The sequence below is a fragment of the Melospiza melodia genome, chromosome 6 (assembly GCF_035770615.1).
Source record: "Melospiza melodia melodia isolate bMelMel2 chromosome 6, bMelMel2.pri, whole genome shotgun sequence".
Lineage (NCBI taxonomy): Eukaryota > Metazoa > Chordata > Aves > Passeriformes > Passerellidae > Melospiza > Melospiza melodia.
The window spans coordinates 62753653-62778388 of record NC_086199.1 but is presented as its reverse complement, the minus strand read 5'-3'; the positions used below and the strand labels follow the sequence as shown (position 1 = coordinate 62778388).

The 24736-nt window shown below is 43.4% G+C and overlaps 1 protein-coding gene across 15 annotated transcripts in view; it reads left to right on the top strand.

Moving 5' to 3' along the window:
* Positions 1 to 24736, top strand: part of BRSK2 (BR serine/threonine kinase 2) — a 304191-nt gene that overhangs the window by 198284 nt on the left and 81171 nt on the right. For all 15 annotated transcript variants that reach the window (XM_063158677.1, XM_063158673.1, XM_063158676.1 and 12 more), the window contains exons 3-5: positions 1186 to 1271; positions 12869 to 13009; positions 23049 to 23165. In XM_063158677.1, coding sequence (XP_063014747.1) covers positions 1186 to 1271; positions 12869 to 13009; positions 23049 to 23165 — 344 coding nt within the window. The remainder of the gene's footprint in view (positions 1 to 1185; positions 1272 to 12868; positions 13010 to 23048; positions 23166 to 24736) is intronic.

Genomic DNA, 24736 nt, shown 5'->3' with positions numbered 1-24736 from the left:
GGACATCAAGAACTAAAGGTGTACTAGGGCAAGTTCCTAATTACTCATCTGATCTCTGCAGGGGAGACATTAAGGGATGGTTTTGTAGTTCGTTCATGGTTTGTCTGTCAGTATAGCAGCGCTGGGACAATCAGTTATTTAAAGGACTGGAAAAAATGCTACCTGGTTGTCCTTGTTTGCTTCTTTAGGTCTTTTTCCTGCCTTTGTGGATTCCTTGAAATTTGGCATGCCCGACTGTGCAATGCTTTCACTGCATCTTGTTGCAGAGTTTATTTCACATACCCAGAGTCTCCACAGTGCTACATTAACTCCCTTCGACTTAGCCTAGGTCAAATCAGAGCAGTTACAGTGTGGTTTCAAGCAGCAGAGCGATTTTGCTAACAGCTGAGGAATTGCACTGACTCCATCTCTAATGAATACCCTTAGTGGTCATAATAGGAATTTTGGGTGAGAACAGGGCTTGCACTAATTACAGGGACTTAGTCACAACTTGTTAACTCAGCACTGAAAGCTGCTCTTGGAAGTAGCCACACTTGGGCAGCCTGGGAATTGAGGGAAAGCGCAGTCTTGCGCTTAAGGCTCCGAGCACTGCGTCTCCAGTAATCTGGTTTAATTTCTTGTTCTGCCTTGGACTTCTTATGTCACTTCTTATATTTCTTTCCCTTTCTGCACCTCAGTTCTGGAGCTTTAAAATCACATTGCTGTTCATCTTCTCCCCCGCATGCATGGCAAGTTCTTTGGGATGGGGAGTTTCTAGCATTAATTAAGAATGCAGTTTGTAGAGCAGCCATACCTGTGGCTGTGGGAAGTCAGGAGAGCCCTATGTGACATCTTAGAGTTTCTGTACTTTGAGAATATGTCACTGGCTTTGGATTGTGAGGCAGGAGCAGCCTTGAATGCTCATGTAACTCCCACAGCTAATTTTCTTTGGTAGATTTGGGACTTTTCTTTCAACCTTGAAATTTTGCTGGTTTTCGGTTCTGCAGGGCAGGGAGCGCTGAGGCTGAATAAATTGATTTTTTCTTAAATTATGTAAGTGCTAAATAAGATACATTGTTACAATTTTCCGTATCCTCTGCATATGAGGAGGAGTGGAAAATGGATAAATGGGAAGAAAATGTGTGACAATACCTAATGTATTCTAAGACCAAGCTTCTAATCACTGTTTCTTTTTGTTTCTTCCAGGTGGAGCGGGAAATAGCCATCCTGAAGTTGATAGAACATCCCCATGTTTTAAAGCTGCATGATGTTTACGAAAATAAAAAATATTTGTAGGTATTACTGGCTTTTGCCAGAGGAAGGGGAAGGGAAGGAGGGAAGAAGGGAGGGGTTTTGGAACTTGGTACGTTTCTGAAAGAATGGAACTAGGTGTGTTTTCACCCTCTGCTGGTGTCTGTGCAATATTTGGTATTTGGATGAGGAATGAACACTCATTATTTCCCTGGCTTTTCTCATGTTAATTTCTGTACTTTCACAGAATCATAGAATCATTTAGGAAATTTTATCATTGTCTGACTATGCTGCCATATTCACCACTAAATCATGCCCCCCAAGTGCCACACCCATGTGTTTTTTGAACACTTCCAGGAATGAAGATTCCACTACTTCCCTTGTACCTGTAAGATCTGGAACCATTTTGAATCAAAGCTGTAACAGACTTAGAGTGGATAATTTGGATAACCTCCTTTGTCTAACAGTTTTTATTGAACCCTCAATTTTCACTAAAGGTGTTTTAAATTTGTCCCATCAGCAACAGATTTTGATTTTAAAGGCCACTGTAGGCCCCTGATGGTTCTGCAGTGGCAGTTGCATAGCAAAGCTTTTTTTTGTAAGATTTTTTTTCTCCAGATCATTAGCAGTGCCAGACAGGGATGTTGTCCATAGACAATCACTTTAGCTTGATTTAGGGCACTAAATACGTTGTATCTGTTGTCAAACAAACAGGCCACATTAATCATGGCGCAACAGGACAAAAATCAATGTTCTCCAAATAGAAAAGGGTGACCCAGTAGGGAACTCTGCTATTTCCAGCTTTTTAACAGGTTATTACAGGTAGAAGAGAGTGGTTAAAAAAGATTAAACAGTTTTTAAAAGCCACCATCTACTGGTGACCTCTTTTTTAGTGTCTGAACACAAGAAGGGAATGATTGTTTATCCAAAGAAAGTGTGTTGAATGGAGGTAACAGTCCCTCATGGACTATTCATCCAGTCTTGATACTGGAGCAATGAATTCCTCTTCTGAGAAGCGAGGCCTGTCTGCCTAAGGGTTAGCTTAGTAGAGCAGGCAGTAATTTCCCTTGGCTTCCCCCTCCTCCTTTGGGGCAGAGCCTGCCATCCGAGGTGGAATGCAGTTGCCAGAAAGAGCTCGTGCAGGCACTGGGTGGAGGCTGGCTCAGATGTTTTCAGAGCTGCATGCTGAATGCTCGGTCCTCAGTGGCACAAATGGTCATGGCTCCATGAAGCTCTGTTTGCCACAGATGAGACAGAGGCCCACATCTGTTCTGTGTGCAGACAGGCAGCAGAGGGAAATCAGGCTTACAGGGAGTACATTCTCCCTTAATTTCCTAAAAGAGAGGCAGAGGATATTTTCTCTGTATTAAGGTGAAAGAGGGGAGGAGACCCCTTTTTTGCTTAAAAGAGAGGAAATGTTCTTTGTTATGTTGGTTTCTGTGTTGTGTAACCCTAGGTACACACACACACAAGTACGCACTCCTGCATGAAAAGAGCAAACAGCTGATGGTGGCAGTGGTGATAATGTAAGAATACATGCAGAAGAAAGGCCACAAGGGGATGGGCTGTAGAGGTGCTGAAGCTTTCTTCTTGCTCTGAATGCCTGTAAAGCCAAAACCTGAGCTTTCCTTCTTTACCCCATAAGAACTGGGGGCTGTTTTGCTCCTTGTGAAAAATATTTCGCACTCAAAGCAGTGGGAATGGTGTTACTCTATTATTAAAAAGAATACTGCATTTATTGGCAGGACAACATCTTCATGATGAAAATCACCTTGAAAAGGAAAGCATCCCATATCTTTAAGCTATGTCTGGATATCCTGGCTTCTAAAAAATGTTGGGCTCCAAAGCATGCTTTGCCAATGACCATTTAGCCTTGAACAATCACTAAGTCTGCTTTGTGTTGTAGCTCCTCTGCCTGCAAGATTAAGCTGTCTGCATCCCCCTGCAAAGGCACCAAATCCCTCTGCTGAAAGACACTGACTCTGAAAGAACAAATGACTGTTAATTAAGTTTCATTTTTTATTAGTCGCTATTTTAAAGAAAGGGCACAATGCAGAGCTTCTGCCAAGCCTCCGTGTTCAAAATTAGAAACAGCTGTGGCCTTTGATAAATCTGAGAGGTGGAAGAGAGTGCCTGCGGAGGGGTGAGGTGTTACCAGTGCGTGGGGGCTGAGAATGTGTCTGCATGGACCTTCCCAAATAATAAGACACAGTGACCTCTGGTTCTCACCAGCATCAGGAAAGGGATTGCTCTGGGGTTGTGGCAGCACCTTTCCATCATGCATGCCATCCCAGCACTAGCAGCAGTGGCATGGTTTCAGAGAAGCTCATGAATTATGGGTGATATTTCAGAAGCCAGAGACTAATCACAATGCAGCACTGGGGAGCATTTCCTCGATAACTGTTAATTTCACAAATCATGTTTGACTTTTAGTTTGTGATTTAATTTGTGACAAGGGGCTTTGGTTGAGTAGATTCCTAATGCAACCATGAATCAAATCCTTTTTCCACAGTTTATTTAAGACTTAGAATGATTTTTTAAAAATAATAACAAAAATCTGTTAGCATACGTGTGTTAGCCAAGTAGTCTTTTTCTGTTTATTTTGGTATGGTTCTTTTTGCCAAGATAGTTGGAGAGGTGGGAATAGCTATGAAATCTATTATTCCATCTCTTTATCCATCATTTTGAGTTGTCTTATTTAGTAAGAGGGTGGACTACACATCTAGGTGTGGGGGGGGGAAACAGAGGGCACTGTGGCTCTCTCTAAGTGACATACAGCCTCAGATATATATTGTGTTGGCTAAATGAGCAATATTACTGACAGTTGAATTATTTCATATTTGTTGTATGATCACACTGATGGCCTTCAAGCAAGATTGGGAGTCCACAGTAATAGATAATTTAGAAATAGCTACAGACAATCAATGCCTCCATCTCTCCTATCATATAATGTCAATAGACCAAAACAGCCAGGATGGGGGTTCATCCTCCCTTTTTTAAAGATCAAAATTAATCATAGTAGCCTGGTATGTGGAATGATCAGTGGGCTACCAAAACTTGTGTGTGCACCAGTCAGTTTGACTAAGGAAATGTAGACAGTCAGGAATTTTAGGGAAATACAAATCATAGAATCATTGCAGAATGGATTGGGTTGGAAGGGACCTTAAACATCATCCAGTTCCCCCCCTTCCCTTTAATTAGACCAAGTTGCTCAGAGCCTCACCCAAGCTGATGCTGAACACTTCCAGGATGGGGCATGTACTAAGAGAAGGAGCAAGGCAGTAGCAGATAATAACAAAATGTTGGTGTATTCTGTAATATACACTGGAGGGACACACTCCTTGGGTGATTTCTGCATTGCAGGTGAGCTGTGTGAACCTGGGGGGGATGATCCTCTTTTCTCTGTGCCCTGTATAGAAAAGGTCTTTCCTGAGCTAACCCAACACCGAGTTTTATTTACTGTGTTTTATGCACTACATTCAACTTTTCTTTGGATCATGGAAAAGCAGTTGTCCCCTATTGGAGGAGCTGCTAGCATGGCAAGCTAAGGGCCATCAGACAGTCCACAGGCAATGAAGCTTCCCTCCCCAGAGGGGACTGAGCTGACTGATACAGTTCTGTTGCAGAAGTCCCAACAGGGGTGGTATTATCTGTTTTGATCTCATTTGATTAACTGTTTAGTTTCAGCTGTCAGCGGCTTGGTGGGTAGTGGAAATAAAATAGAAAAGAAAATACATACTACAACTACTCCATGCACTTTTCTTTCAGATGGTAATACTGGTATTTCTTGATTCACTTTCCATTGATGTCTGTGTATATATCTCTGTAAATTTCTATGTCAAGATGCATACAGATATTTGTGTATATTTATGTGGATTTATGTTGAATGACTTTCAAATCTTCACATTTAAGATTTCAAATTTTATGGCAGCATTTATTTTACATCTCTGTCATCCAGTTTGATCAGCATTTTAAGCAAGAATCTGTTTTGAAAGGAGTGGACACCTTGACAATTGTTCTCTGAAGTGTGCCATGCATTCCTCAGCACTTTTTTCAAATATAAGTGCCTTTCTCATCTTTCATCAGTACAATGCTATCACTGGGCAAGTGCCCAAATCTCATTTCAATGTACACAACACACCACCTCCTGATTTCAGAGATGAAGGTGCATCACAATGAGCCAGATAAGAAAATTAAAATGATCTCCTAGCTGTGCACAACTCACGTTTCTGGCTCATACAAAATCAGGTGGCAGCAGCAGTCAAAGACTTACAGCTCTGGTGGTGTCTGCAGAGGCCTTTGTGCTGCCTGTCCTCTCCTGCAGGGTTTTCCTGTAATTCTGTTTATTTTTGTTGAAAACTTACTGTGAGATGCCAGAAGATGCAAAAAGATTTAAAAAAAGTTATGTGTGTTCTTGTTAGTGGTAGGCCAAGACTTTGCCATTTAATCCATCTGCAGGGAAACCTCTCTAAAGTAGAGGGAGAGTTCAGAAAGTCAGAGTGGCTCTAAAGGCTCAGCACTGAAAATTAATTTTATGGTAGATGTGCACCTTGGGAGTGAAGCTGTGGGATGTCAAGTGCTGTGATACAGGGAAAGAAAATAAAACAGGATTGGAAGGCAGAATAGCATTCTACCTGAGCCTTGATTAGACTAAGGAAAATATTTGTAACCAGCTACTTTGACTCCCTTTTCTTCTGCTGTTGACTTGTTTTAGGACTGTCTGGAATGACTAGCATGTGTAGCCAGAACAAATCCAGCCAGTGGTAGGAGTGGAGGGTGTGACCACTCACTCACAAGAGGAACACCAAGCCTGGCACAAAGCAGGGCCTGCAGAGCTGCTGGTGGTGATTAATGCTGCACCCTGGGCAACAAAGTCTTAATAAGCACTGCCCAAAAGCCTGACTGTATCCTCTGCTCACTGACATGTGTGCTGGGATACCATCCAGGCCGTGATGCTGGGCATGGGGAAAAGCAAGCCCATAGTGGAGCAATTCTCTGACATGAGTAATTCTGTGAGATGTTGCTTCAGAGCCACAGTACATTGTCATGCCTGACTTCTCTTTTAGACTTTGATAGGCAGTGTTGTGTGTGTCTGGGCCCTGGTTTTTACACCAAAGGCCACTTAGCTCTGAAGAAGAAAGCCCTGAAGTGTAAAGTCACTAACAGAATTGCAGCAGTGACCTGATGAGTGTTGTCTCAGCTCTGCCCATCCTGTGCTGAGGATCCCTCTAGCTAAATCCATTCCATATCATGTGCCCATACAGGATGGATGCTGCAGTGCCTTGGCATCCATGACTATACACTGTGAGGGTACTGCTCAAAACACCTTTCATCCCAAATTAATCAAAGGTACAGAGCACAGCAGCATAATCTCTTACTACCTCTTTTCCCCAAAAGCTCCAACCTGTTCATGCCCAAATGTAACCAGCAATCAAATACAATGTCCATTCAAACATGCAAACTGGAGTTAAAATTGTCTTTTAGAAAACAGAAATCTAACACATGCACATTTTCTTGCAGGCAAGAGGGGAAGAAAAAATACAGAGCTCCTGGCCCAGTGCCAAATAAGGGTTTAAAAATTCATGCCCGCCATAAGAATTTATATAACTTCTGAATAATTTATAGGCTGTGCCAATAACAAGAGGCTTCATATCTGATAGAGATTATTTAATCAATAGTAAATAGTGCAGAGAAAAAGCTGTCAAAGAAATACAGAGCATGTCAGCCTGGGCAACTTTTAACCTCTTCCCTGCCCCATATATGTTCAACCATATATATGTATGGAAGGACATTTTGCAAGTAGGGTGGTAGCCTGGAAGGAGAATGACCAGTTCTTTTTTCTTCTAGAGGCTTTCTTTGTTGGTCTCTTGTTCCCTAAGACGGGTCCCTTTGAAATGTAGTGAGCTTTCTAGCTCTTAAAGTAATTAGTCACAAGGAGTAGCCAGTTTCTTGTGAATCATCTGCCAGGTTAACTGTGAGATGGCCCATGGTTCATCAAGGTTGTGGCTGTGCTAACCCTACCATTTGTGGTGCAGCCACTCCAGTCTGTGTTTAATTCTGGGGCAAAACTTAAGAGAGTTTTACAGCTGTTGGCACAACAAGCATCAGGACAGACGAGAACTAAAGACTTATCTGTCTTTATGATGGAGATTCCTGCCTGATGTTTTATGTCTTTGAGTGTATCTCTTTCTATATAACTGCAGCTGGGTTTTGCATCTTGCTGGAGTGTATGGCTGAAGCCATACATCTTAAAAACTAACAAGGGCTGTGTGGATATCTAGTGAAATTCTAGCATAGTTAAAGCTCTAGGACATTGCTCAGTGATGTGTGATGGTACCCAGTGGTACATTCAGGCTTACATAGAAGAGCAACTTGAAAACCTACTTGTTTAGGTTAAGAAAAGCTGTGCTTTATATGTGTAAAATGTCATATCACTTAATAAAAAATAAATTATTAACTGCTTTCCTAACAGACAGTTAATTGCAAGCACTGATGGACAAACCTTCTATTACCTGACTAAAACAAGATGTGTGAATGCTCCATCCTAGAGCATTAGAGAGTGTTTCTTGGTAATCCTAATTTTTTGCATTTATAATACTTATCTGAAATACTTTGTGTTTCAGCATGAGCTTTCATCTAGAGATCTCTCCATTTAACACTTTTATAATAATAAATACATAATTGGTGTAGCTGTTAGTATCTTGTAAATTGTCCTGAGAAAACAAGAGCTGCATACCCCCCTAATGGGCTGCTGCAGGCAATCCCATCTGGCAAGAATTTTAGCATTTCACACCATTTTTGCTACTGGCTAAAAGACAGTTTTTCATTCTTTACAGATCATAACTGATGTGTTTGTTTGCATTTGGGTTTTTTGTTGTTATTTTGCCAGAAGTATCTGGTAGTGTTAGGTCCTGGTGTTCTCCATGCCAGTAAGTCTTTCTTTAACAGCATTTTTCCTGGCATTGCTCAGAGCCAGCCTGTTTCTTTAGTTACAATCCTGATTTGGAGGTAGCATGTAGCTGCCTTGCCTAGTAAGGGGTCTCTGAGTTATTCCTCAAAGCTCCCTAGGGCATGGGCAAAGGTACCTCTTGAGAAGTTGTGGCATAGTCCACCAGATGGAAAGGAGAAATAACCACAAAAAGTGTCCTTTTTTATGTTTTAAGTGATAGGACTGTAGTGCAACAGCAACCTATCTAATCATGAAGAAGTCCTTGCTGTACTGGCACTGGATAAGAATGGGACAGTACCAGTTTACAATCTCACACACAAAGCAACTGTTGGGAATGGGAAGTCCAAGCTGCTGTCAAGCATCACAGCAAAAACCAGCCTTCAGAAAGGAGCTGATGAGAACTGATGATGTACTATTTTGGCTCCTGAAAGAATAAATAAAATGAACCAAAAAGAAAAAAACCTAGGATTATTCTAAGCTTGCATCTCTGATTATTTGTAATGGGTCATTTGAGGTTAGGAACTCAGAATCTTTTATTGAGAAGGTGGAGATGATGGGATGCAGATGGAAAGATGGTAAAAGGGATGAGATGCTGCTGGATGCAATCTCTCTGCTCATCTCCAATCAGCACAATTATTCTTGTATTTAGTATTCAGCTTCTTTGCTTTTAAAGAGGAAAGTCTTTTCTCCTTCAAGCATTGAAACTCAACTAGAGATTTTTAGTTTCATGTCTTGACTTGTAGCAGGGACATGAGAAAATAATGCAAGATGCAAACCTTGGTGTGTACAAAAGTGAGCTGCAGCCTGTGAGAATATCTGCAATCTCCTAGAGAATATATCCAGTGAGGAAAAAGTAATTGAGACTTTATTTTTAACATACACTTGCCTTCATATTGAGTTGCAGAACCCTGCTGTTTTCTGGCTTTTTCAGTGTCCTCACAGGCAAAGGGGAAATTGGGGGATAGCATGGAGTAGAAGGCACAAGGGACCACAGGTGCTAATCCCAGCTCTGATACTGGGTGACTGTACCCTGGACAAGTCACTTGGCTTCACAGTTCCCTATCAGTAAAGAAAAGGAGGTTAACGCTTGTCAAAACTTGTTTCTCTCATGTGAAATGCAAGGATCGGAAGAGTTAGGGTGTGTCCAGAGCATCCAACATGTGAGAGCTAGGTGCTCTGGCAGAGTCTTTTGTCCTAACATAGCTCCTGTCTGTATCATCACAGCATGTAGTGTGCACACTGCCTGCCAGACACTGGGTCTCTCCTTTCCCTGAACCTTCTTGCAATGGTTGTTGCAGGAGGTGCCACATATATTCACAGGTTTTCTTACGTTTTTACCATGGGAAGAAAGACTGATGCTGTTAATCTTACATAGACAGAATAAAAAAACCCCAAAACTTCATTCACCAATAAGTTGCTTTTCATCTCTAAATGTAATAGGAGAGAAGTTCTGGTTACTCTTCTGGGATTTTCAGAACTTGCTTGCTTGCTTAGAATAAATTGGAAAAGTAGTACTATAATGAAGTGAAAACCTGTCATACCTGGGAAAGATAAAAGGAAAGACAGACTCATGAAAATGCTTTTTAGTGTTTTTCTTCCCTACAGGCTACATATTATTTACCTTCTCCCAGATCCTCCAAGAGCTGGCATTAGCATACTTCCAATCCTGTAGCACTTTGCCAAAGTAAAGAAATTTAGATGCTGATGTGAACACAGAAGATTTGGATTCTTTTCTCTGCCATGGATTCAGGAAAGATGTAGTGTCTGTGTGCCTTATTTTCCAACCCAGGGAATAACGTTCTTCCTTTGCTTTGCTTTTTCTGTTTGGCTTTTCAGTGTTTATTCTCTTCTTCTGTAAAGCCATAGGCACACTCTCACACACAGATGGGTAGATACAGACATGCAGCACTTAGTGGGGTTTGTGTAGCTATCCAGTGGTGCTTAGAACCAGTGCAACACTTGGAAATGTTTAAACCCCTCTTGTCGGCCTGTTTGGAAAGAACAAGTGTACTACTACTGTGCCATGTCCTGTGCCAGCAGAATGCTGGCTTGCACAGAGATAGGGGCAGGTGCTGAATTATGCCCTTGTTTAACAGAAAATCTCCTAGCTGGGGGCTCTCCTAGAAAAATGCACAAGGTACTGGAGGGAATAGGGCTGGCAGATAACAACCTGAGCTCACAAATCCTAGCTGCAGCTTAGCCACATAGTGCTTGTGGAATGATCCCTGCAGCATTTCTTTCTTGCACTCAAGCACTGAGGAATGTGTTTGTCGTCCTTCTCACTCATGTCACGTTGAGGGCTTTGTCAGATCAGAATACATCGTCTCTCATGCTTCTCGGTGTCCCTTGACTTGTCATAGGCACAAATCTTTTTCAAATGCTCTCCCCTGTTCATTTCCATTATTATATCTAGTGCTTCTAGGTGGCAAGCAAAAAATGAATAACCTTGTAAATGTTCCCTGTCTTTCAATTTGTTTTATTTTTCATACAACGTGTCAGTGCATTTTTGTTGAATGTTTTTAATAAGATGAAGTTGATGAAAATAAATTGCTTCACAGTTCCTGCTGTGGGTGACAGAAATGCTGGGTCTGTATTTTTCAAAAACTGTTTGTTTGAAGCCAGTGTGGAGGGTTTTCTGTATCTGTAACTGCAGTCATCTTTGTAAGATATCTCCCAGAAAAAAAGCAGCTAGCAATTTGAATTTTGGGGGCAAGATGCATTGCTGTATCCAGCTTCTTCTGGGCACAGTGAGACAACAAGCTGTTAAGTAGAATTTTAGGATTGATTCTGTGCCAGAATTGGGTCTGCCATATTGGATAGTTAGCCATATCTGTCTCTAATATGAGTGGGAGAATGAATTCCACAGCAAACCTTCTTACCAGACTGTCTGTTAGCCAAGGCTTAGGAACCAAGGATTGGGTTTGGGAACCAAGGATTGACAGTGTGGACACCCCAGTGCCCGTGGCTGCTGCATATCAGCTTTCTTCTGTGTTTGAATGACTTGCTCAAAAAATGTCATGTCTATAAACAGTGCTCTCCAAATTACCAGGGTGTACCCAGCAGACAGTTGGGCAACTACCCATCTGTTGGGAAAGAAGATAACCCACACATTCCAAATGGGATTTTCAAGTTAAGATTTTTCTCTTTTTTAACTGATTTTAATTTTAAAAAGTCAATATTACTATGTTTCTTGTAACTGTTTTGACTTTGATCGAAAAATGCAAAAGTACAATTTTAATTCCCTCAAGTTCATGATTTTATGGTTTTGTCCATTTTTTTGTACTTATTTAGCTGTCAAGACAATACCAATGTCTGTCTTTCTGTAATTCAGGGAAGTGCTTTCTCCTTCTGCTAGCTGAGAGCTGACAGATGGAAGTTACACAGGAGATGATGATGATGGACCAGGAGCTCAGGTCCCACTTTTGCAACTTCAAGACTAATGCCATTATCATTGAGCAAGCTTTACTTTCCTCACAACTGCTTTTAGTCCTTCTATTGTCCTAGCTTTTTGGAAACATTGAAAACAGGGCTAATTAAGACCCCCAATTTATATTAATTTTCCCCACTTTTCATTTCAAATTCAGAAATTTCCTTGGAGATTATGCTGCTTGAGGTACAGAAAATTTTGACAGTATCCTGGATTAATTATTCTTCACTGTCTATTCAAATTTGAGGAGTTTAATTAATTTTGGTAGTAAAAGTATTATGCTGTAAAGCAGAGGGTTGAGAGATCATGGTGCACATACAGTTCAGTGTGGTCTGCAGCACTCTTGGGAGGCAGGGACTGAGAAGTACACTCCAACTTGTTTATTTTTAAAGGATTCCATTGATGGTGTTCCTGCCACTTCCCTGGGAAAACTGTCACTCCCACTATTAGGCAACATCTCCAGAGATTTATACAGTTTTCCTTTGCTTGGCTGCCTTTCACTAGCCCTATTTAAAACAGCAAGGTAGTCCATCCTTGGCAAGTCCTTTCCTTCCAGAAGGTTTCACTCTTCACTCTATGACTGCCAGGAGTGCTGTATGAGGTCAGGAGTTTCCCTTCCTGCTCCTAGGCCCCCTTTGTGCCACATGTATTCGCTCAGTGCCACATTTTTCACCTGTGAGTTGCAAGGCCAGGCAGCTGCTCCAGCCAATCACTGCTGTTCAGCAGCAAAAGCTAAGCTTTTATAGAGACTGCACACACATGTAGTTCTTTTTTTGTTTGTTTTTTTAATATTGTACATTGTTCCCCTTTTCTTAAGTCATTCTGTTTTGTTGACATCTGTCTGGTTCTGACTGCAGCTTTGCGACTGCAGCTGTTTTATAAAAGAATTTTCAGCTTGGTTAAAGGACCTGAGGCTTCTTGGTCAAGAGTCTTACTCCACTGTAGCCTTGAGACCTGCTGTGGAAGCTTATACTTGATTATTCTCTGCTTCCCATCCTGGTCTTTGGAGTAATTTTTAGCTTCCTGATTAGGTCTTGCTATGCCATTGGACACTGAATCCAACAATGGCAGGCCTGAAGTTTGCAGAACCACTGTTAAACATATTAACTCCTGTTTTTAAAATGCCAGTTCTCTTCCACTGTTATTTCTGGAAGTGCTCCCCTTGACTACGTATAAACAGAAGTGTTTGTCTATAACTGTGTGAGTGTGAGGGGGTTGGTGTGATCATGTACTTAAAAAATCCTGACTTTGTGTTTTTCTAGGTATTTGGTGCTAGAACATGTGTCAGGTGGGGAGCTCTTCGACTATCTCGTAAAAAAGGGAAGATTGACACCAAAAGAAGCCAGGAAGTTCTTCCGACAAATCATCTCTGCTTTAGACTTTTGCCACAGTCACTCAATATGGTGAGTACAGCCATTTCCAATGGGAGTTCCCTGCTACAATAAAGGGATCTTACCTTGATACTTTTAATTTTAAGTAACTGATGTTGTAAAGCTCTAAATCATTGGGTAAAGTGCTGATGTATTTTTGAATTCTTGTCCATGTGTGAGACAGTGTACCAGTCACAGACAGACTTCTCATGGAAAAGACTGTCTGTCATTTTTCACTGGAGAAGAATTAATTTGCAGGGAAGGCTTTAAACAGGAAAACCAAAACCACCGAGGAAAAAGAATTTCATTTCCATAATTTTTGTGGCACTTAGTAATAACTAAGAACTCCATACACTGTATCTAAATGAATCCCTGAAGAAACCTGGGACAACTGCAAATGCAGCAAAGTCATTTTATGGTTCCCTTCAGTTTTTGGAAACCTGCTGGCTTTTGGCAACCTTTACTGAGTCCCCTCTGGGCATTTGAGTCACTGTTGCCTTTAATTTCCTTTCCAGTAGGGAAGAATTTTCTTACTGACTCCATCATATTATTTAACCATGGAGTGTGGTTTAACCTGTGCTTTCAGGTACTGTTTTATATTGGACCAGTTTCTCTTTCATCTTCAGCAAGTTGACATAATTTAAATTATACTGAAATCAAGTTGTTGCAATCAGTCTGAGCACAAGAGTTTCTGTACAGCTGCTGACCCATAACTGCCTGCTCCTTGCTCACAAATGCAGCTCCTTGCATTTGGATTGGCTGGGGGAGAACATTTACATTTTATGTCTGCATGGCTGCTTCTCCAAAGCCACAGCCAGCCACAGATCCCCCACTCCAGGAGGCCAAGGGCCACTCAGAGGTACTGCAGTAGCTGGATTTGCATAATCACTGTGTGCTTACTTCTCAGTAGCCATGCAGGGATTTTCTGTACCCCCAGTTCTGTGCTGAAAAGTCACAAACCAGATGGCCACAGTGAAAATGGATGTTTAAATATTTAACTTGGTCTTCTAGCCCCCTCCCCCTACATCTATGAGTCATTTCAGCAGGAAACAGTGATCTGTAGGAGAACATATTTCTAATAAATGGAGAGGGAAAGAAGAGCCTTTCTTGAGGATATATTAAGAAGAGTATACTGTATAAGAAGAGTACAGCAGCATACTCTTAGCAGAAGAGGCAGTTCAAAGGTGGTGGATCTGGGTAAGAAGGTCCTGGGGACAATGCCTACCTGACACAGGAAGGGTTACAATAGTCAAAGAAATTCCTAGAGAAGCCAAGAGCAGGTTGTATGCCCTAACTAGAGGATCTAAGTTTTCTCTGTTGGCAGTGACCTCTGACCAGTTTTATTCTGTGAATTCCAGTTTTTCCTCCCTGCTATTCAACTACACTGAGTGATCACAACCTCCTTAGAACCAGCATGAGCCTTGGCAGGTTGTAGACCTGTTATTTTTTAGGTACACTGGGCAGTGTAACCACTGGTGGATTGAATACATACATGTTTCTATTCCCTACTTGGCTTAATACTTAAGGAATCCAATCCAACAACACTCAAAAATGTTTAAGTGCAGCTGAAGAGAAATTATTTATGCTTCCAAATGAATATTCCAGAGAAATCAGAATCTCCACTGGGAAAGCAGTTCCTACTAAAACATGCACATACCTGCTAGTCCTTTGGACTTCTTGTGGATCCCTCTGGATGTGGGAGACTAACAAGCTGAGGATCATGGTGAGGCCATCAGACAGACTGATAGACAGACTAGCACCTCTGTAGGTTTAACACTCTGTGATATTTTCTAGGCAGATGCATGTCTATCTTGAGGAATCCATTTTCCTCTGTTAAACATACTGGATTGTGGGCAGTAGTCTCGTTGGACAGTAAATCCCATTCCTTGCTAACTCCCACCTGACAAGCATCTAGTGCTGGCTAAGTTAGCAGTAAATCATAAGCTCTGCCTCCAGGTCACTCTGTGTGGTCTGTGTTCTATTCTGTGCTATATTCTGGACAGTTATCAGAAAATCAGAGCATGCATAAATATATATGTGAGTGTAAAACTTAATGTGCTTTCCTAAGCAATGAAGCCTGACCTTGTCCTGTCGTGGGGTAGTGAAATGACAAATCATCTCATCAGCCAGGTTATCCAGTTATGACCACATTGAAAAATGAAAGCTTCTGCTTTGGTTAATGACTAAATGTGGGTGCCTCCAGCCTACTGGCAGAATAGATTGATAGCCTGGTGTCCCCATACCCATATAATAGTCCCATCTTCTTCCTGTACATCCCAAAACACTGGGAAATACCTGTGGCTTACTTTAACAGCAGCACGTAACCACATTCAGCATTCACTGAATGCATTGATACACCAGTATTCCTGAACCAAAGATTCAGAAAGGATTCCCCAGTCCCCCTCCCATCAGTAAAAAGCTTCTGCTGCTACTGTGTGGAGAGATCACCTTTGTCTGAGAGGTATTTTCAAACAAGCAGCTGAGAAAAGGAAGCAGAATAGGCGTGGAGCTTGTGTCTGTTTTTTATTTTAAAAATGTGCTTCCTGTTCTTACTTTATTTACTGGAAGCAGTGGGGCAATATTTGGTGAGTTTCACTCTGTGGTGCAGTCACTTACAGGGCTTTGTGGTGCAGGTTGACCATGGGAGAACGCTTATGAGTAAGGCACTGTCGGGTTCTCTGAGGACATTTGTGTGGACATGGCACGGTGCCACGCCAGGGACCCAGGGGCACGAGTGGCACCACGCAGGGACATCACATGGCATCTGTGCTACCTCGCTGCCTTCCCCGAGCTGGCAAGCGCCTGGCTCCGTGGTGCGGCATTGCTGCTTCTCCTCCCAGCCCTTCCCTGCGCTCCCGGGCTCCGCACCGCGCCGCAGTGCCTGGAGCGGCCGCGCCGAGCAGGGAATGCATGGCACAGAGCCTGAGCTTCCCGGACGTCCATGTGAGGCCATCCCAGACTGGCCATCCCAGAATCTCCACTGGGAGGTTCTCTTTGGACATAACCGATGGGTTTGCCTAAGCTGCCATTCACCTCGTACTGGGTGTCTGCTCTCCCACATTCTGTGCCTTTCGGGTACCTCGGGTACCCCGAACCAGCAGCCCCTTTTGAATGCGGGGCATTCAGCCCCTCTCTGCTGCTTGGGTGCCCGGCTGTGTTCCCTGCGGGGGTCCGTGTGTGAGCGCCCCCGGGGCGCGGTGCCAGGCTCCCTCTCTCCCGTTCGGTTTCCCCGGGAAGAGCCCGCTCCCTGTGTCTGTGGGGAATGCTGCAGCGCCGGGCGGGGCGGGCTGCCTGCCGCCTCATTGGCTGGCCGTGACATCACCGGCGCGAGCCGCCATTGGCGCCGCGCTGCCCCTGCCCCGCCGCGCGCCCGCGGCCTGGCCCGGCTCCGCTCCGCCGTCTGCGGCTCGCGAGCTGACAAATAAAAATATGATTACAGAAAATGCCCCGTGGCAAACCTTATTATGGCTTCAGAGATAACAGATAATGCCAATTACTGCGCGGGGCAGTGGTGACATTGAGAGGAAATCCCCTGCGGTAATGAGCAGGGAGGTGATTATTTCATTTTATTTTTTATTTTGGTTGCGTTTCATTCTGTGTTTCTATTTCTTTTTTTTCCCTGAGCGCGCACAAGAGGGGTTAAGGCAGGTTCTTTATGAATATTGATAAATGACAATTACGAGGGCCCTTTCTGCTCGCCTTGCCCGGGGCTGTGCTTGTTTGAGCGGAGCCGGGCCGGGCTGTGAGGGATGCAGTGTCCGTGCTGTGTGCTGCGTGGGCACGGCCGTGTGTCTGTCACTCGCAGGGCTGGGACAGCAATTACAGCCTGCCTTGGCTCGGCCTCGTGTTCCTCCCTCCGTGCCGGCAGGGGAAGGCTCCCCACAAAACAGCGCTGCAAGATTTCACAGCGCTGCTGCCAAAGTCTCTGGCATATTCCTGCCGGCAGGAGCTGCAGAGCGCTGTCAGTAAGGGAAGCAGGCTTTTAGGGAGAAATCTGGGGTGTCTCTGAGAAATGGAGAGGGCTGAAGGATGCCAGCTGCCATGTTCTGCCATGTAGTGCCACCCTCTCAGAACTCCCGCTCTGCCCTGCTTCATCCCTAAGGAGCGTGCTGGGGTGTTCTGCAGGGAGGGTCTGTCAAATGCTGAAGACTGCAGCACATGGGCACTTTGAAATCCTGACTCAAGGCCTCCAGATGTGAAACTGGTCTAGAAATGGGGGAATTTAGTAAGATTGCTTGCTGGCTTGTTGTTTTGTTTTGTTTTTCTGGTACTTGAGTGTTCTAGTTTTCTTCCAGGCCGTCAGAAGTAAGAAAGGTGCATTTTTACTCTGTTGAAAGCTCACCATTCATTACTTGAATCCAGAAGTTTCAGTTCTGTGCTCAAGAATCACTGTAAAATGGTGAGGCATTTTCAGATATCCCTTGTATAGAGAACCAGAGAAAAGCCATCAAATGCAGCAGCTGCAATGCCGAAGTTACCAGCTCAGCTAAAGTCAGGGAACATGTATTTTTGTAAGTTTTCTTCTTTATGTAAGAAACTGGAAACTCAAAAACGGCATAGTCTTACTGTAAGCATAACCAGGTAACATTTTCTGGGAAGTGCAGCAGTGGTGATCAGACCTGACAGGCTGTTCTGGCTTTGAAACACATGAATATATGCTTTGAGGAGAGGTTGGCAGGGAGAAACAATATATTTTAGTGGATCAATGGAAATAATTGTTTAAAAGCAAGCAGCATTTGATGCATACAAACCTTTCCCCAGGCCTCCTGGTATGTTTATAGATGTTGTCCTTTTTCCTAGCTATAATTATATTTACTTGTTCTGCAGAATTCTGTGAAAACTTACTAAATTTGAGCATAGCAACCATGGCTATAAACCAAGAATCTTCTGTAGGTAGATGCAACTTACATGTTTGGATATTATTTGCAGAAAAAGCAAGAGAAAATAAGATCAAAGGCTTTTTCTGCTCATGAAATTGAAAATAATGCTTCTCATGCTATTAATTGTTACTGATAAGGTATTTGCAGCACATCAGGCACTTTAAGAGGCATACTGCAGAACAATTATTCTGTGGCCTGGCCCTTCTGGGAGTTTGAGGTCAGTAAGAAAAGCATTTGCAAAGTAGCCAACAATTTGATTAGTACAAATGACCTGCAACTACTCCAATTAAGAGGTTTCTTGGGTTAGAAATCTGTGACCTACAATGAGTTGTCATAGAAACTGATGCGACCGTTTCAGCTCAAACATCACCTTAAAATAATGGCTCCGTTTGTCATCTCATGCCAGGTGACAGCTCCTTTGAATCCAAGATCTAGAGTCTGTCCCTACACCAGAATTCTTCTGGCAGCCCTGGGTGACAGGCCGAGCGTGTTTCTCCTGCAGTTGCTGCAGTACAGGTACAGGGATATTCTCAGAGCAGGAGGATGGACTGGAAAAGCACCGGAGCGAGCTAAAGGAACTGTCTGAACAGCATCTCTGGCTGTGACTAGCAAGCAAGCCTGGCCAGTGTGGAAGTGGGAATCTGGAACACATTCATGCCTATCTGTGCCTTTCATTTTCCATGTACCTTCTCCAAGGATGATGCTCATTTCCATGGAACAATTTTTTCAGAGCTCTCTCTGCATTCATCTTAGGCTGCAAGGAAATTGTAAAGCCTTTGTTGTAACTTGTGAAAGAGGGATACTGCAGAGAGTCTGACAGTGTGTGCTTCCCCTGCCACAGCTTGCTCCGTGGCTCTCTTTCACTCGCATGCTCTCCCTTCAATAGCCCACAGGATGCTGGCTCCAGAGGCTGACTTCTTGTGCTGTTGTCTTGGCTGAGGAGCTCTGGGAGTCCATGGCCACTATGAGTCAGGGTTACACTGACTTGTTCTGCAGTCCTGCATTTCTCTTTCTCATTCCTTTTCAGCTTATGCAAGGCTCAGTTGGAGGGTTTGCTGTGTTTGTCAGAAAAGAAGCTGCTTTCTTCTCTTCTGGTTTTCCAGCCATGTGATAAAGCCCCTACAGCTTTAGAGCCTTTAGAACAAGGAAAGGGTAATGAGTCCTCTGTTCACCTGCAGAGAGAGGAGTTGATGCAGTCGTGTAAGACATGGAGAGCCAGAGAGATCAGCTGGAATAGAACCAGATTAAATGCATTTACTCTGCACTGTTCCATTAATGCCAAGTAATTACCAGATACATTGGGAATTTTGTTTTGTTTTGTTTTGTTTCATTTTGGCACAAGAGAATTCTTTTTCAAATGCGAGTGCATTTGACAGTCCGGTCTTCTGGGCTCTTAGGTAAATTATAACAAGCCTTCCCTATTCCCATATGTTTCTCTCCCTTCCCCCTGGCACTTGAAAAGCTGGCAATACAAAGATGGGAAATGCAAATGCAGGGAGGAAGTCTCTTTCCCAGTGGCAGCATTGCTGGTTCTGCTGCTCTGGTGCAAGCTCCTGGCCTGACTGCTATCCCCAGGATGCTGCCTCGGCCAATTCAAAGTGGCCCAAAGATGGGTGTCAGAGAAATGCTCCAGCTAGAGGAAAATTTTCACTGGGACATGTAATTCTCTTGTGGGTGAATGTGCAAGTACTGCTGATCCCACTGGCACCCTGATCTCTGAAAGCAGTGCTGCCAAAATACAAAATTTATGCTCAGGCTGCCATGAAATTTCTAGGCTAACCATCCATACTGAGCACTAGAGACTGTCTTGAAAAAGGGATGGAGAAGGGCCAGAGACGCAAAACTGCACTATCAAAACTATTCTTTTATTTTGGGAGCCAGGCAGCCATAAATGTAACAATTCTCCTCTCTGCTCAGTGAAGTGATAATTTCTATTGTGAAGAGCTGATAAGTTTTCTTGTTTTTATTTTGATGAGTATCTGGAGGAAAAGAAAAGAAAACTATTAAGGTCTGTTGCTCCTCCACTTTTACTTTCACGCATACTATCCTAGTCCCACAGATCCCCAGGTCCCAACTTAAGGTTTTCAAAATGCTCGCTGGGAGCTAGGTCAGTGCCTCTGCCTAAAGACCTCCATCAGACTGATCATTCATGGAAAAACATTGTGCAGCACAGTGAGGTGAAGCTTACTCCATGTTTGGAATGTGGATGGTGGTACCCCCTTTTTCCTCTCTTTCTTGCAGTGACTCTCAAAAAAATCCATAATATACATGCCAACTTATAGGAACCTCATTTCCCCACTTGATTGTCCCTAAAAACCCAGGCCTAAACTGTGTTGTGGATCCCAGCTGATGGGAAGACAGGATGACACAGGGAGAAGGAGAGAAGGAGACAAGAAGGGAGAAGGAGACTCCAGGATTGAATATTGTCTCGATTTTCAAAGGTGTTGTCCCTTCCCTTTCACTGCCTCTTAGTGGTCGGGAAGTGGGGCTTGTTCAAGATTCACACACATTGTGCTCCAGCTGGGGCCTGTGGCAGATCTGCCAAGGCTGGAAGCTCTCAGCCATGGAAAGGGAACATTTTTGCATTTCTTTTAGCTGCACCACGTTCCTGAAATAAGATATTTTGTTCTGAGTGTACATCTGGGCTTGTGGACATCCTGTGCTTAGGTCATGCTCCATCTTGGTTGTTCCTGCTCTCTAAATGAGCCACACAATTTGAGGATAAGCAAAGGATTCAATTTTTAGGCACAAAAGTCACATGTCAGCAGTATGTCTGCTATAGACTGTATGTATGAATCATACCACATCATTCAGTGCACAAGCAGTGGAACAGGCACAGGCAGCAGCACCCTCAACTTCCATACGGTGTATGTGTTCAGCAGTCAGCCAGGAGCAGTTGCCAAGACTGAAAGACAACTATAGCTGCCGAAAAACTCTGCACAGCAGGACACACACTCAGCTTGAGCTGTGGGGAGGTTTCTTGTTTCATAGCATCAAACAAGCAGCACTCATTTTACAGGGGCTGTTACCTGCCCCTCAGCATTGTCCTCAGACAGGGGAACTGCGGCACACCTCCCCAGCTGGATAAGGTCTTACCGTTAATGAAAGCAGTTGTAAGATGAGAACTGTCCCGAATGTCTGCTGGAGGAAGGATGAAATCGCACACTACTGTCTCATTAGCATCCAGCTTTCCTCACTTGCCTTAGAACCATGGGCTCTTCACTCCATTTCACTGCTGGAGCTGGAGTTTGTTAAACTTTGGCAGGTGTTGATGATCTTGCCTTTGTTTGCTGCCGTCCTTGATGATGACATTCAGGGATTCTTTTCCTGGCCACTAACTGGTCATTCGCTGCCTTTGGAACCTTTCCTTGTCACTCATCTGCATTTTTTGTCAGCTAGTTATGACTATCTTGTTGGTTATTATAGAGCTAATAAGTCTTCTGTCTCTGTTATCTCAAGCCTTGAATTTCTATGAGAAGTACAGATTGGATAAAGCACCTTTTGCATTTTCAGATGAAAATGTGCACAAATCTGAATTACAATTATTATCCACAAGCTTGTTTTCTCATTGTTAACAAGGCCATTGTAATACGCAGGGTTCATCATATTTATGTAAGATTGGAGACTAAATTTTAAAAAGCAGGAGAGAGCAAATCATAGGTCTCAGTGGGGTGAATGACCAGTAACTGCTTTGAATGTGTGCTGTTTTCTTGGGAGTCTCCTTTGGAAATAATTGTTACAGTCCCCAGGTATCCTATTACCATGTGCTCTGGTTTTACATAGAATTTACCTGCATTATTTACAAGTTGTCTCTAACCAATCATTCCTCTTCTCTTCAGATCAGAGGATCTAATTTCCAATACATTGACATGCTGCTCATGTTGCTCTGAGAGGGAAGAGACTGTCCACCTTTACATTTTTGTAAGGGTAGAATTACACTTGCATGCATGAGGAGTGTTAGAGCAATGTTTTAAAAAGTGAAGAGGAAATGGCACAAAGATAAGCCTGTCTTCCTTGATTGGTGTCACTTGACTATTCTGACACCTGGTTCTTTTGCTGAGTTCAGTTTCTGGTCAGAGGAACTGCTTTTAGTTGTAAGTTTTTGCACGTGGGTGTTGTTTGCCTGACAGTCAGTGCTATTGGATGTCCATTTCCCACAAGTTTGTGTTCTGCCCATCCATGGAAGCTGACAGTCCTGCCTGTTTGGGTGCTGCTATTTAGATCTTACATTATCAGAGCAATTTTGCCTACTCATAAGCAAAACCAATAAAAGAGCTTTTTCTTTGGTCTGTCTGAAATGCTTCTCTCATCTCTGTGACTTTCCAAGAACTGCAAATAAAAAGGAAAAAAACCTGGCACATTCATCACAAATTTTCTGCAAGATTTTTGTCTTTGTAAGTAAAATTAAGTGAATGTTATAGTTGTACAGAATCTCCTGAGTACTTAGATGCAGACATGGGTGCACAGTGGTTTTGGCTGTGAGCAGTGGAAATTAATAAATTTGTCAATATATGATTTGGAGCAGGAGTTGCCATCATAAAGGTTGTGGTTGCCTGGCTCTTGTCATGCTGACAGGTAATAAGAGAATCAAGCTCTGATGGAAAGGAAGGAATCCTCTCTTCTTCTACTGCTGACACTCTCAGTTAAAAGCACTGCTGAGTTGAAGGGATTTTTCCATCAGAGCTAATTACCCAAAATTATTTCAAAGTCTTATGCCTGTGTAAACAACTCCTAATAGGAGATTTTTGCAGTAGCATTTACGTCAAGAAGGTTTTTACTCTTTATATCATTTGTTTGTTTCTTCTTGTTGACAGAATAAATTGATGGTGTTGCCTCCTACCTTAAGGAGCTGACATATGATAGAGTATACCAGCCCCAAATCCAGGCTGAAATTCTCCTCCTCCTATTTCCCTCAGTTTCTCCCTCATGTTGTGTTGGTTTCTCTGGAAGTTGAACATGTTCCTTTCCTGTCAGGACACTGCAGGCCTTCCATTCATCAAGAGAGGGCATCTAGGGTGGTCTAGAATACTGCAAGGATTGGATCTTGGATATGTGTGTTCCCCTGCCTGGGACAGGAAAACTAAATTAATTAAAGTAAAACAGGTTGGATACTATTCTGGATAAAAAGCAAATCATGGAGTGGGAAAGCTGTTATGGATATTTTAATTTACATTTTGACCCTTTCTTTACAGCCACAGGGACTTAAAACCAGAAAACCTACTGCTGGATGAAAAGAACAACATCCGGATAGCAGACTTCGGGATGGCATCGCTGCAGGTTGGGGACAGCTTGTTAGAAACCAGTTGTGGGTGAGTGTCTCAAAGCATATTACAAGACTGAGGGACACATTCCAGACATAGAACTTGTCTACAGAAAGGGTTTCACTAAAGATCTGCAGTCCTACACACTGCACTGGTGTTTCCCAGCAAGACAGTAAATTTATATGGTGCATGTAGTGTAGAAGAAAGCTGAAAGCAGTGGGATTTAGTGCTTTACTGTGCAAAGCAGGTCACTGCAGGTGTCACATACAGATATAAAAATCAAGGCTTTCAGGTTTGGCTTCATCTGCATATGCTGGTGTGTTTGCATTTACTGGCCATATAATTTTTGGAAACTGAAAGCAGCAGTTGACTGTTTTAAGAAGAGGCTTTGAAAAAATATTAAGGGGTAGAAAAATGTTATTAAATGGAATTTGCATGTCCTCTGTAGGCTATCTGCTTGCATGCAGCTGTTCACATTCATGCTCAACACTGCTTCTGTCAGCTCCCATGCAGGAGTGACAGGGAGGGAGCAGGGTCCTTTACAATGACAGGCAGGGCATGAATGCAGGTACAAAGAAGCCTGCCTGGAGGAATATTGCAGGGGCAGTCTAAAGACATTTCCATGCAAATTCAGTTGCCTTCAGGCACCACTGGACCATGCTCCCGATTCTGAGTGCCAAGGTGACTGTGCAGAGGCTGTGGCACTGCGCTGTAGCAAGGGCAGCAGCTGCATTGAGCTGCTGCAGCCTGACACCACTACACCAGCTTTTAGCTGTGTTAATTTGTTTTAACAGCAAGCACAGAAACCAGATAGTACCAGCAGATTTCCACTTCCTCCCATGCAGACTGACTTCTCTTGGCCATTCGTAGTGTGATTCTGATTACTTCAGCCCAGGCCCATCCTCAGCTGGTTACAGTTCATGTTTTTTTTGGTGTCTTCTCTGGACCAAGGCAGTTCAAGGTAGTCTCAGAGCCATTGTGGTTCCCTCCAAAGCCCAGCCACTGCCTCTCAGTCCTAGCTTTTGCTTTCCAAGTCATGAATAATGGACAGCAAAAGTATTTGAAGTTCATGATGTGATAGAATGCTGGTTGGTGAGTAAACCGAGACCCACCGGTTCTCTCCTGTGCACGTCAAGATCTGAGTTCTTAGCAGAAGCAGATGAAAAGCAAGGAGCTGTGATGCCAAGGTCAACTACAAGGCCCTGCACTTGGGTAGGGAGACAGTATCATCAGTGCAGGCTGAGGGATTAAAGGAGCAGTGCTGCTGAGAGGGGCTTGGGGGTGCTGGTGGATGAAAGGCTGCATGTGACCCAGCAATGGGCACTTGCAGCCCGGAAAGCCAGACCTGTCCTGGGCTGCATCCAAAGCAGCATGGCCAGCAGGGAGAGGGAGGGGTGCTTCTGCTCTGCTGAGACCTGCACTGCATCCAGATTTGGGGATCCGTAGCATAAGAAGGATATGAACCTGTCCAAGTGGGCCCAGAGGAGGCCATGAAGGTGGTTGGAGGGCTGTAACATCTTCCCCATGAGGACAGACTGATAGAGTTGGGGTTATTCACTCTGGAGAGAAAAGGCTCCAGAAGACCTTATTGCAAATTTTCAGTACCGAAAGAGGGACTA